This window comes from Papio anubis, chromosome 11 (assembly GCF_008728515.1).
Source record: "Papio anubis isolate 15944 chromosome 11, Panubis1.0, whole genome shotgun sequence".
Taxonomy (NCBI): domain Eukaryota; kingdom Metazoa; phylum Chordata; class Mammalia; order Primates; family Cercopithecidae; genus Papio; species Papio anubis.
The window spans coordinates 124,858,928-124,872,659 of NC_044986.1; the positions used below are offsets into that span (position 1 = coordinate 124,858,928).

The following is a 13,732-nucleotide window of genomic DNA, read 5'->3' on the forward strand; positions in this document are numbered from 1 at the left end:
CTGGACAGCTCAGTCTCAGATTTCTGCCTCCAGAGCTGTGGGAGGATGAATGCCTGCTGTTTAAAGACCCCCAGTTAAGAGTATTTTTCCAGCAGCTCCAGGACACAGCACATGGGGTGTCCAGGACACAGGTTTCCCTCTCTGGACCTGATTCCAGACATGAAAGACAGGACAGCCGGGAGCACCCAGGAAGACTCCAGGCGCACAGCAGTCCCTGAAAGGTCGGGGTCCCGTTTCCCTCTCAGGCCAGCATTGCGCCCCTCAGGAGAAGCCTAGCTCATCTGCCATCTGTCCTATGTGGGGCTTCCGTATTGATTCACGGCACAGTGGGAAAATGAGCTGACATCACCTACGGGCTACAGTGGCTCGGGGCCCTCAAACCCGGGGGTGAGCAGAGGAGACTGCACCGGGCCCTGCACTTCTGCCCTTTACTGCAGAAGAATTAAGAGGGAGAGGGGCTAGGTTGTTTTGTGGCAGGTTTTTCGCTTCTGGCAGGCAGGGCTGTTTTCACACAAACATGTTTTATTGCCTACAAGTGGGATTTTTAAACACTGTCTATCTTTCTTATCGTTATTAATCAGAGAGCTGTCCTTATCAGCAGCAACGCCTGCACAGCATCAGCGTCCGTACACGCCTGGTGGGAATGTGGAAACTGGGCCCAAAGACTGCACAGTATCAACATCAGCACATGCCTGGTGGAAACGCGGAAACCTGGTCCATCAGAAAAAGGGACTGTTTCCTGCCTCATGGATGAGACGATGAATTGATTTGGCTGCTCAGAGGCTCGGGCAATGCCTGTGGTGACTGGGGGAGACGATGATAATGATGAAAATAGTAAGAGTAACAGTCACAGCCGTCATCTCTGAGCACTTCCTACCAAGTGTAGGGCACTGCGCTGAGCACTTAAGATGCCGTATTACATTTAATCCTTACAAAAACACCATAAGGTGGAAATGAAGATGATTCACTTGTAAATTAGGAAAATGGGTTCTGAGGTGTTAATGACTCACCCAGGCTCCTGAGTGGCAGAACTGAGGGCCCAACCAGGTTTCCCTACTCCAAGGCCTGCAACAGCTATGCCGGCCACACTGCCCCCAATGAGAAGCTTGGGGCCCCACATCAAGGAAAAGGCAGTGCTGCAGCCTTGGGCCCAGAGGAGCCAGGAAAAGGGTGGCCACAGAGCCACACTCTGGCTGCCACATGCTACTGTGCGTGCTACCAGGAGTCGCCTTATCACTCATCAAATTATGTTAAAGAGTGTGCAGGGGCACACGTGTATGTGTGTACATGTGTGTGCACATACGCACGTGTACCTCTGTGTGTGCATATTCCTGTGTGCATGTGTGCCCTAGGTGCGTCGTGTGTTGCATGTGAATGTGTGCATCTGGTGCATGTGCAGGAAGGTGAGAAGAGGTTGTGGAGTGAGCCACAGCGCCAGCCATTTAGCCAGGAGAGCAGCCTGAGACTGCCAGCTGTGTAGACACTGGCTCTGGAATACTCAGAAGACTGGTGGCCCATCATCCCTGTAAAAATCCCCTCCTCCTCCCTGAAAGACTCCTCCAGCCACTGCTCTGAGAGTCAGGGAGAGGGAAGTGGACACTGTTTCCATGCGGAGGTTGGCAGAGCTCAGGGTTTCTGCTGAGAGCAACGCTGAGGTTAACCACTCATAAGCCACTCAATATGATTCTGAGTTTTGGGGGCACAGCCAGAGAGAGGCCATGTGTGGCTAGGGGGGGACAAGGCTGTGAGAAGGGGAGGAGAGCAGGCCCAAGTGTGGCCACATGGGGATGAGGCTGAGGATGGGGAGGACAGTGCCCATCATCCTTTGCGGCACCTGCTCAGCCCAACATGGAGGCCTGTGCTTGTGTCTTTCAGGAATTTGCAGACTCCATATCCCAGCTGGTCACACAGAAGTTCCGCGAGGTGACGATGGACCTCACGCCCATGCACGCCCGCCACAAAGCTCTGGCAGGAATCGTCATGACCAAAGGTAGCCACCTCCTCTTTTCCTGTGGGCATTTTCATCTCTAAAGAAAGGAGCATTAGCATCTATCTGATCTTGGAGGCCAAAAGACTCTCTCTTCCACACCAAGCTGTGACAAAGAAAGACAAAATATTATAGGATATACAGAGATTAGTGGCCAGAGCATATTAGCAGGAAAAGCCATCCTGACCATGGTGCTGTGATTAGGCTGCCAGGGCCCAGCTCTGCACAAACATCCCCCATCTCTGGGGGGCCTGGCCAGTCCCTTCTGGAGAACCCAAGTCTCCTGAGAGTCCTGAGTCCCTCTCATTGGGGTGTAACCCACCCCGGAACGCTCTCGTTTCTGCCAAGATTCCCCATCCCAAACACCCAGGGAGGGAATTCCACTCTAAGAAACACGGGTGACCCAGCCGCAAGGGGCATGCTGAGAGCCAAGGAGGCAGCCTCTGCAGTCAGCCAGGATGGGGGAAAATGAATGAGGGCTAAATCTGATGAGTCAGCACTGTGGAAACAACAAGCCACCAACTCATTAATAACAAGCCAGCGGGTTATTTGAATTCAACAATTTCCATTTCCAAAGTTTTTCACAACTGGGTAATGACCTCCTCATCACACTCATTACACTCTCACACACTTGAGAGTCGTTACTGTAAAACAGTAACTGACTTTTGGATTAAGTTTCACACACACGCTTGCTCTGCATGTGCCGGCAAAATCTAAGGTGGAAAAAGACCATCGACCTGACATACAAACATATTTATATTAAAAAATAAAGGACCAGATGACTGGCATGGTTCTCAGCCATGCTGGGCCGGCAGGGTCCTCTCCAATCTTACTGGGTGTGGGAATATTGGAACCCAGCACCTAGTGCCATGTCTTGACTGTGTAATCTTCCCAGTGTGGGCCTCCTGGTAAAATGAAAATGAAACTGCTTCCTCACAATGTATCTGGGTGAGATCTAGAATATGAGATGCTTTGAAAGGTAAAGTTGTTTTATAAATAGATCATGCAGTATATAAGTATACCAGCCCCGCCCTGACCACCAGCACCTGCCCCACCTTTCAGACACAGATGACACCTGCCTCTTTGTGGAATTAGGAATGTTCTAAATTGAGGGCTAAGAGTTCACCCCACCAAGCTCATCCCTGCTGGAGGTGACCATTCCTTCATCCTCCAGCATGCAGCCATCAACTGGGCACTGCCATACACTGGGCACTGCTCTGTAGGCCCACAGCGCTGCAAGGAGGAGACACAGCCCCCACTCAGGGTACAGCAGTCTCACTAAAGGAGCAGTGAGTTTGGCAGGCCAAAAGCATCATCCTAGTACAGAATCCAGCCCCACTTGCACAGAGCTCTGCGACCCATGGCCAGCCACTGAGCCTTGCTGGTACTCTGTTCTCTCACCTTTAAAACAGGGATAACAGCAACACCTACCTGATCAGGTTATTTTGAAGGCTAAATGTGTTCATGTATTTCTAGCTCTTAGAAAGTTACCTAGCCCATAGCAAGTACCATGTAAGTGTTAGTTAATTATTGGTAATGGCACTGTTTTATTTACAAATTATTTAGTCAGTGCCTGGCATACAAAGTTCTGGGGAAACAGCAGAGAACAAGAGACCAAACGCTTACCCTTGTGGCTCTTATATTCCAGTGGGGAATGGTTCATAAAGAATAATTTAAATCTAATATAAAAGAACTATAAAAGAATTATGTACACACAGAGTTGTTGGTCCATATAAACAAAACTTTGGTAAATTTTAAAATGTGGAGGGTTACACAGATTTCTGCTACAGATTTCTGAATAACTCAGTTTAAATTAGTGTCCTGGTCTGAAAGGAAAGGAGGGAGGGTTGGGGGAGGGAGTAGAAGGAGGAGGGGAGGGGAACCAGCCACCCTGGCTTCCTTATTGTGCAATGCACTTCCAGCCCCAGAGGCATAAGTCAGTATGACTTGGAAAGTAATTTTTTAGCATTTCTCGGCTCCAGAACTATGATTGTCCGATATCTTTCCATCTTTCTGGGAAACAAATCTGGCAAGTTTTAGAAGCTAATCTCAAACTTCATGTGGAAAATAGTAATGTTTTACAGAGGCTTGTGGGGAAGTGATACTTCTGAGTTGCCAGTGAATACAATGCTTTATGTGTAGGCAATTTATCTACATGAATTAAATTTATTATATGAAAATGAGGCTTCACAAGGTAGAGCTTCACTAATTAGTGACTTCTGAATGCTGAAGAATAACTTGCTGAAATTTACTTTCCTATTGTAAAGAGATAAACATTGATTTTAAAAAATTAGAAATGTGCAAAATTACTAATACAAACATTTTTAGATATTCATTTACTTAAAGTTGATGTGCCATTTCATCTTAATTCTAGTTCAGTTATTCAAGCAAATGCCTAAGAAATTCTCAGAGTAATGTGTCTTGTTCTAGTTGCTGTATATGTCACAATGTTTTAAAATTAAACTTATTTTGAAATAAAACACAATTTGATTTGCCACTCCAGTGGATGGGATGCCAACTCACTCACATTAATTAGCTCCTGAAAGTTCTGTTTATGAATCAGAGACCATTTCTTTGCCATTATGAGAAATATAATCAGAGAAATATATACTTATGAACAGAAGTTTTTAGTTTTATCAAATTAATGCAGTCATATGGTAGAGATTCTAAAGAACTTCTGAATGAAAAGCCATATTCTCCCACTCCACCCCTCACTCCCCTTCACTCTCAGAAGCCACCTCTAACCATTTTAAATTTTGTTCTTGTGACTCTAAGTACTATGTTGCTTCTGTATTTCTAGATTTTCAGTTCTAGATAACGTCTATTGACTCATGCTATTAACATTTGATACTTTTTCATTTTCCATTATTGTTTGTAATGCACAATTATAGATAATAAACCTTTATTTCTTATTGCATCAAATTTAGAAAGTGTGGTTTCACTACGTTCTGTGCGTTGAGGGTGGCAGCCCTCAGCCCTTTCCCCACTAGCCAGCCTCTCCCAATTACACGTTACATCTTTATACCATCATCACTGGTATTTATATCCTTTCTTATGCCCATAATTAAGTCTTCTCTATTTTGTCTTTTGAGTGATTGTAAGAGCTGAACAGCCTCTATCTGATGAGAGCATTGTAGATATTCCCACCACAGAGCCAAGCAGAACCACGTTCAACCTTCCCAGGACAGTTTCCCCAGAAAGGGAGCCTGGCTGCCTGGCGTCAGGACACACAGAGACTCTGCCTTCACCCCCAGTTCCAATTGTGTTGTGTTTAAGTTTGATTCAGGTGTGTTGCTAGACTTGCTTATATTGCTTTTGAAATATTGTGCATTTTTTTTTCTGGAATGTCTTCTTTTTTCTTACTGAAAAAAAAGAGGAAGATTGTGCCTTTACCATACGTGCTAAGTCACGAGGCCTCTAGGGAAGCATCTTGCAGAGGGTACCTGCCTCTCTCCCGGAGAACTCCCCAGCCAGGCCCACCGAGGCACATGCTCTGCAGACCCTGCGTCCTGCTCTTCCAGTGGGACACCGTCTCCGAGATCATTGTCTTCTCCCCTGCTTTGTCTCCCCTCATACAGAGCTTCCTCAAGAAGCATCATCTACAATGGGAGATCAACTCTGTGAATATTCCCACATCTCAAAATGCCTTGATTTGCTTCTCATCCGTCTCAATAGGTTCCCAGGTGGGGAATTCTAAGCTTTCAATTATTTTCCCTCAGTATTTTGAAGGAATGTTTCCATTATCTTTTATCCAATATTTCTGACCTGCCTCACATTTTCTCTGCAGTGACCAGCACCCATCCCTACCCGGGAGACGGAAAGGTCTTTTTTTTAACTTGGATTTAAGAATATGTTTAGGTATGAGTCATTCACCTCTCTTGACATATTTAAGCTATTTGTATATTTTCATGTCATTTGTGTTATGAATTCCTTCATTTACACACATTTCTGTTAAATTTTCAATACTCTGTATTAATCTTCTGCGTTTACTTTTTAAATTTTACTCTCTTCATTCTTTTACTCGATGTTTTTGGAGATTTCTTAAATTTATCCTACAGCTCATCAACTGCCTTTCCCTTCTAATTTTTGCAACCTATTTTCGTTATTTGAGTCTTTCACTTATCCTCCATTCTTCCTTTTTCATAAAGGGCGTGGACTGTGTCTTCCGGGGGAGCCTCTCGTTCTGTAGCTGTAACTTCTGTTCAACTCCTCTGAGGAGACGCCCTGGCCCGTGTCCTCCAGGCCAGGGGCAGTGGCTTTCTGTTTCTCGTGGTCTTTCTCCCGTGTCCTGCTCATGGCTCTCGTCTGAATACACACACTTGTGAACGAGACGTTAGATTGGTATCGTAGGCGCTGGCCTGGTGTCTTCTGCGCTGTCTTCTGTGGCCAGCTGGTCCTTCTCCCACAGGGTCCCGCCCGGATAGGAAGGCGGCGCAGGGCCCATTTCCATCAGCTCAGGTCTCCTTAGGATTCCCGGCAGGCGCCCCCACCCCCGCCAGCGCCAATGAGGTGGGGTCCCAGCCGGCCCTGGACCCTTCTCAGGTGGTCCTTCCCTCCCTGTAGCGTGAGACTCCATCTTTCATGCTGAACAAGTGCTTCCACCCTCAGACATTCTCCCCAGGGAGCAGGACGCTTGGCCAACTGCCGCAGCCATTTATTAAAAATAATCCTGTGAGCCTTATGCCAGGAGAACACGCACTGCTGCCCCCGGACCCGTAGGCACCGAACCTGGGCCCTCCCAGCCCCGACCTTGAAGGCAGCTGCTCTCTCTGTCACTCGGAAGCTTTGTTCTCATTCTCTCAACTCCTTCTCTGCTCCGATTCACACGCCATCTTCTCAGAGAGCGTGGACTGTGTCTTCCGGGTGAGCTTGGACACTACTCAGGCCGTCTCCTGGGAGGGCGTGGGCCCTTGCTCAGGTCTTCCGGAGGAGCCTCGCCATGCTCAGGCCGTCTCCCGGTGGAGCGTGGACCTGACTGAGGCCGTCTCCCAGGAAGCTGTGGACCCCCCTCTCAGGCGGTCTTCCAGGAGGGCGTAGGCCCCCTCTCAGGCCGTCTTCGGGGGGATCGTGGGCCTCGCTCAGGGCGGCTTCCGGGGGAGCGTGAGCCTCGCTCATGCTGTCTTCCGGGGGAGCGTGGGCCCCCTCTCAGGCCGTCTTCCGGTGGAGCGTGGGCCTCGCTCAGGCCGTCTTCTGGGAGGGCATGGGCCCCCATCTCAGGCTGTCTTCCGGGGGAGCGTGGGCCCCCTCTCAGGCCGTTTTCCGGGGGAGCGTGGGCCTCGCTCAGGGCATCTTCCGGGGGAGCATGGGCCTCCCTCAGGCCGTCTTCCGGGAAAGCGTGGGCCTCCCTCAGGCCGTCTCCCAGGAAGCTGTGGACCCCGCTCAGGCGGTCTTCCGGGGGAGGGTGGGCCCCCTCTCAGGCCGTCTTCCGGGGGAGCGTGGGCCTCGCTCAGGGCGTCTTCCGCGGGGGCATGGGTCCCACTCAACCCTTCTCTGGATCACACAGTAGTTCAGCTTTGTTCCCTCCCGAATCCTCTCGTTTCACCGGACAAAGAAAGTCAAATGTTCTCCCCATCCTCTTGAACCCCGACAGCACTTACTAGCCAAGCTGTCAGGGTACAGCTTTATTTAGAAACTCTTGTGTTTCATGAGAGAATGATTCTTAAAGGGGCTGTTGATAGTGATGCCTTGCATTTAATATGCAGATTTACAGTTTTGACAGCATTTTTACATACACTAATCAGTTTGATTGACATAACCCCGATAAGTGGGGAAGGCAGGAATTCTTATTAACGCTTTAGGAAATGCAGACACCAAGATCAAGATGCCAAGTGGCTTTTCTGACACCCTGCGGGCTGGGCAGAGCTGAAACTTGGAGCTAATGATCCTTTATCCTTCGCGGCTCCAGGTTCCTGTTGGAAGCAGGCATCAAGGCCCGGTGGTGACCACGCATTACCTCTTTATGGGAAATTATTTTTCTGAGTTTATTAAGTAAATAACTAGAAAAAAGGAGTTTTCTAGAGTACATTTTTAGGGGTTCGTGTTTAAACTTTTGCTAGTCTAGCCTACAAAACATGTTCTGAAACCATGGCTTTTATAAATATTCTTTCCCATCTAAACTAAGGTCCAGTTTTATCACTCCATAAATTTCTTGGACTTATAACTGCCCTGGAAAAATGCACATTTCTTGAAAACAGCCTGGTAAAGTTGAACTTTGTAAAAACAGCCCAGGACAACAAGGAAACCCTTCTGAGGGAAGTGGTCTGGCCTCTTTTATTAGGGAAAATACAGAAGTGCCAATTAATTCCACGACGGAGCATAAATTTTCCAAGTTTTGAAATGTAGACTATGTTTTGCTTCATATGTTTGGCTTTGAACCTAAAATGAGCACATCAGATAAAAAAAAAGTGTCTGTACTATCTGTGCCATGCTTTTGGCTTGAATAAAGAATTGTGTTATTGTGTTGTACCAGATAAAACTGGTTATCAAACATGATTTTCCCATTTGCACTTTAGAAACCATGACAGTTTAAATACAGTTAAAATTTCTCTTTCCATCATACAAAGAGCATCTGTGTAAGTTCATCTTCACAAGGACCTAAGAGAAGCGGAGTATAAGGAGTTTATTCCCCCAATTTTTCAAAACCTTTGCTTTCATTGTCTCCCCTGAATGACTGGCAGTCACTTTGATCTTAAAATTAAAAGCAAGGTATTTTTATTTGCATCCAGTCGGGCATGAGGAAGATAAGCTGAAACAAATGAACTGGACAAAAAACCCTAAACAGAAACCTCATGCTGTGATGAAAGATGGCGAATTATCATCTGTATTTCAAGGAATTGATTTTAATGATTGCTAAGTGGATACTGAGAAATGTGAAGCTGATGCTGTGTCTCTGTGGGTCTGTTCAGGCACATGAAGATTCATGGAGGCCGACAACCCAGTATAATAAGGAGCACTGATGGACAATTGATTTTAAATCTTTGGTTTAAACTGTTAGGTTTAAACTATAAGATGCAGGATGGATTTCACTACACCAGTGCTGACCCTTGCGTAGTGTGAATGCTGACACATTTCTACTAAACATCCCTCCTCAAAATGGAGAGGAAAAGAAAATTAGTCACTGACTGGACATTTGTTCCACCCGAATCCCACTTATGGCTCATTTAAATAGTTTAGCCTGGAATAATTCACAGGGTGCCGATGAAAACCCTCAAAGCTGAATTAACTAAGGAGAGGACTGGCAGCCCTGGCCGTGAGTTAAATCCTCACCAAATGCCTTCATTTATCCCAAGTAAGGAAATGGGTAGATGGAAATAACATGAGAAAGGGAGGAGAAAATATTTTTGCTACACTCTCTCAAGGTCTAGTACTCCAATCAAAGCTGTTCAAACACTTCTCCACTTCTCTGATTATTAACTCATAACTGAGCATTCAATTCTATCTTCAATCTAATTGTCCAAAAGGCTTCACCGCAAAAAGAAAATCTAACATTATATCTCAAGGCAACACAACTAAACTCATTTTATTCTGGTCTCTTTGACTATGAGTCTTTTTTTAATGGAAGCAAAGTTACACTAATCAGTAACTTTGTTGGTGAAAAAATAAAGGACGCTAGCATCCAGTGTTTACCTGCGTGCCAGGCAATGTTTGGGGTATATAAAGCCACATTCTTCTGTTATTCAACAAGCTAAAATATTCTTATGTTTACCCTAACCATGCTCTGGTTAAGCACACTTAGGAAGGAGGGAAAGAAAGAAAAAGAGAGAGTTAGGGATGGAGGGAGAGAGAAAGAGAAAAAGAGAGAGTGAGGAAAGGGAGGGAGAAGGAAGAAAAAAGCTTCACAAAATGACTGTGTGTTATCTGTGAGCAGGAGTTATCATCATTGACCGGGTCCCCACTGTGTGGCTGGAGATATTAAAGATATTCTAAAGGATTTGGGCTAATTAGTGAACAAATGTGAAACTGAGTGAAGCTGTAACCCTCTGAAATAAGTGTGAACTTTCAAATGCGTGCACTTGGGGTCATGGTTTATACTCCTTTGTTCCCTAGTAGACCCTGTATTTAAAATTTCAAGATGTGTCCATCTGCATTAGGTGATATTGAAAGAGCTTCCCTGCAGAAACACTGGAGGAATCTGTGGTGCTGTTCCAGACACATCCACAATGGAACCTGGGGGTAATTCACACCAAGAAACAGGGTCTCATGACTTCACACAGCAAAATGGAGGTCTCCTGGCTTCCTGCCCTATGCTGCTATAACCAAACTTTCCTCTCCCCGCACCTCTCTTTCCCACACACCCTCACTGCACACCGTGTCTGTGTCTCCTTCTGCTGCTCCGTTGGACTTTTGAAGTCCTCATGCACAGCGCTCTGGACCCAGCCCCTGCAGCGGCTTCACCACACTGATGACAGGAAGAGGTGTCCATGGAAGCAGGCTCCCAGGTTAGAGAGGGGGTGGGCATCTGATCCCTGAGGGCTGACCCTGAAGAGGAAGGGAGGCGGGGTCTCGGGCTGAGGAGGAGCTCCTGATGGAAGAAAGCAGTCTCAGCTTTGAGGCCATGCTGGCAACAGGTGGCTCATGGGGGAGCTAGTCATTGACAAGGTCAGTGGAGGGCAGAGAAGGGGAGGAGAGCATGAAGCTATGATCGACAGTGGGTTCGGGGCAGCCTCCCCACCTTAGGTCAGTGCCTACCTATGTCATTGGGTCATTACCCAAGAATGAGGGCTCTAACTAGCCAGCCAGATTTGAGCCCAGGGGAACTCACACCTCAGTCAAGAAAAGAAGAGAAAGTATTGGAGGTCAGCAGAGAGGGCGTGGAGCTCACAGGGTGGTTGCTTACAGATGAAGAAAGCACCATCACTTACAAGATTTAGCTCATGAATTATTTAGGAGCTCTGGCTTCATGCTCTCATTAGTTCTGGTTTTAGCGCCAGTGAGACCTTGTCAGCCATCCTCGGTGGAAGAAGGAAGAGACCGTTCATTGATCAGACCAGGTGTTTCCTATTTGTTCCTTTGATATAAAAGAATGAGTTACTAATGGGGTGAAGAGCTTGCTCGGCCCAATGCAAATGTGGAGATAAATAGACTTTTCAATCTATTAATTGCAAAGCATTCATTGTCATTCTACCTCATTCTTGGGGCTAGGAAGAGGGCATTGAATATATTTACTAAATGTGAAATTACCATATTTATATCCAGTGAAACCCTCGCAGTGTTGATGTTGAGGAACATAACTAATAACCTTCTCATAAGCTCGCCTGGCCTGATCTTTTGATGTATGTGGTGTCCTACCCCAAATTCTATGCATTTTGCAGTTGTATCCACTCGGAACGCCACTGGCTGCAGGAAGTGAGATAGCTGATTAGCAGTGTTGCAAACAAGCACCTTTTTACCTTTTTATTGTCTCAGTAACCAACAGTGGCCCACATGCCAGACAGTGGTGGCAGGCACCATTCAGGCCTCTGTGGTTTCAGGATGTGTCACCCCCTGGTCACTCCTCATCCCGCCTGCTGCTGCAAGCCACATTCCCAGATCCCATCAGGGCAGGAGGAGGACATTTTCCATCCTGAAGACTTCTTTTGGCCAGGATTTTGCTGCTGGCCGCTCAGCTGTGCAGGAAGTAACGGGGAGAGCTGGAAAGGGAGAGTTTTGCATCTCAGTCTCCACAGCAGGGCCAGTGAGGGAGGATGGCTTGGAGCAACTGGATGTTCAAGAACCAACACTGGTGCAGGTATCCATAGTGCCTGCTTACGTCTCCTAGAGCCTCAAGTCCCTCATCATTACTGAGCTATAATACTGGGCAATAATCCAAGTTGAGCACCGTGCTGGGACGAGTGTGGAGAGGACTGTGCAGCAGCAAATACTGCTGCATCTGCCTATCCATTCTCATGCCCCAAAAGTATACTTTGGAAAAGTCAAGTTAATTCAGTAGGAGAATGTGCCAGATGTGCCGTTGTCTTGTAAACAGTTAGGTCCCAGGGCTGACACATGGTTGTCAATGTGCTTGCTTGCCTGGACGCCGCCTATGTCAGTGCTTAGCTTGTCCTGCCCTCTGATGGGGCTGTAGTGTGTTTGACTCACCATGAGTCACAGACACACATGTGATGTGTTGTGGGATAGATCCCCTCCACTCTCATAAGGTTGCACTGTCTAGTGAACCACACAGCTGGCTCCCCGCCCAAGGCCCACAGAAAGGTCACTGGCATCTCCTGAGTTTCCTCCCTCTCACCTCTAACCTCACCAACAGCCCATCAGGTTTGGAGAGGTTCCATTCCCTGAGGGGGAACAGCAAAGAGTGTTAACCAGCTGACATCTGGTCACATCTCTGTCCACAGGCTGACCCTCTTAGGATTGTAGAGGGGGCCACAGTGCCTGAGGCCATCACAGGTGGACAGCAGCCGGCATCAGCCTGGTATGGTTTCTGGGCTCTCTTAGTGCCTTTGCCGTGTTGTATGTTATGTGGAGTGAGCAGCTTGTTGGATTAGTGTGTAGACCCAGCGCTCTCACATGTGCCTGGCACAGAAGGCTTGGCGAGTGTCAGCCACACTGAGGAGGACAAGATACATGAGTGGCACCCAGGGCCAGTGACTGCCTCATTTCCTGTCAGAGCAACATGTGAATCTGTGTCTACAAAGCAAGCCCCAGTCATTTTGGAAGGAAAAAGAATGAGTGTTAAAACAGCAGAGTTATTCATGCCTAACATTCCTGGGTCCAAGCACTCCCTCATGTTTTGGCCCCATGAGGAGCTTGGAGCATTGGCTCTGCTTGCTTCCTCACTGGGACTGGCATGACTGGCAGTCTCAGCACCTGAAAGTGAGGGTGGCATGTCCTCTGGGAGCATTTTATAAGGAAATTAATGAGTATGTGATTACTTTGCTTATCCTGACAACTAAGGGCTGAGGCTGAGAAACCCTGGCTTTCACAGCGTGTTCACACAGTTGGACAGAGTCAGCATTTGGGGTTCACTAATCAGTTGCCCACCATTCTTTGAAACTCAGGTGTAGCAAATGGGGACCATAGCATCTGTGGATGCCCACGGAGTGGGTTTTCTTTGTAGATGCCTCTGAATCTACTGAGCACCATATGTGTGCAACGTTCAAGAGAAACTGTCCCTCGATTCAATGGTTTCTCATTCAAATTGCCAAACCAAAGAATCCGCCTCAGTGAAGAGCACCTGTTCCCAAACTGCATCCAATGACATCACACAGCCAGGTGAAAAAATGAATATTCTGCATCTGCTTTTTTTCACATACTTGTGCTCCCCAAATTCACCTGGCCAAAAGAATAACCTGAAAATATTGCCTAAAAACAGATTTTCAGGAACCTCACAAGGAGACACTCATTCAATAGTTTTGGGGTTCTTGGTTGGTAGGAGGCTGCAGCCACATCTGTGATTTCAACAGTGACCAAAAGATTCCTCTGATCACACAACTATAAGAAAGAATGGCCAAAACTTGCTTGACATCTTTTATGCAGAGAGCAATTCTCCCAGTTCTGGTGAAGGTGACATGGTGGGCAAGGCTTCTACCCATCATCTCCACTCAGGAGTACCTAGGAAGAAGGTAGACAGTTCTGGTGATGTCACCCACACAACAGGAGGCCCTCCAGAAACTACTACTGCCCCACAGGCACTGGAGTTCTACACCAGTAACCACACAGATTCGCCCCATCCTAACCACACAGTCCACCATGACCTAACCACAGAGCCCACTGCATTCTAACCACAGAACCCACTGCATCCTAACCAGA

At 47.2% G+C, this 13,732-nt stretch overlaps 1 protein-coding gene across 1 annotated transcript in view; it reads left to right on the plus strand.

The window, feature by feature from the left end:
- ADARB2 (adenosine deaminase RNA specific B2 (inactive)) overlaps nucleotides 1–13,732 on the plus strand; it is a 672,719-nt gene that overhangs the window by 442,450 nt on the left and 216,537 nt on the right. Inside the window, exon 4 of the mRNA XM_017962507.3 lies at nucleotides 1,876–1,990. Coding sequence (XP_017817996.2) covers nucleotides 1,876–1,990 — 115 coding nt within the window. The remainder of the gene's footprint in view (nucleotides 1–1,875; nucleotides 1,991–13,732) is intronic.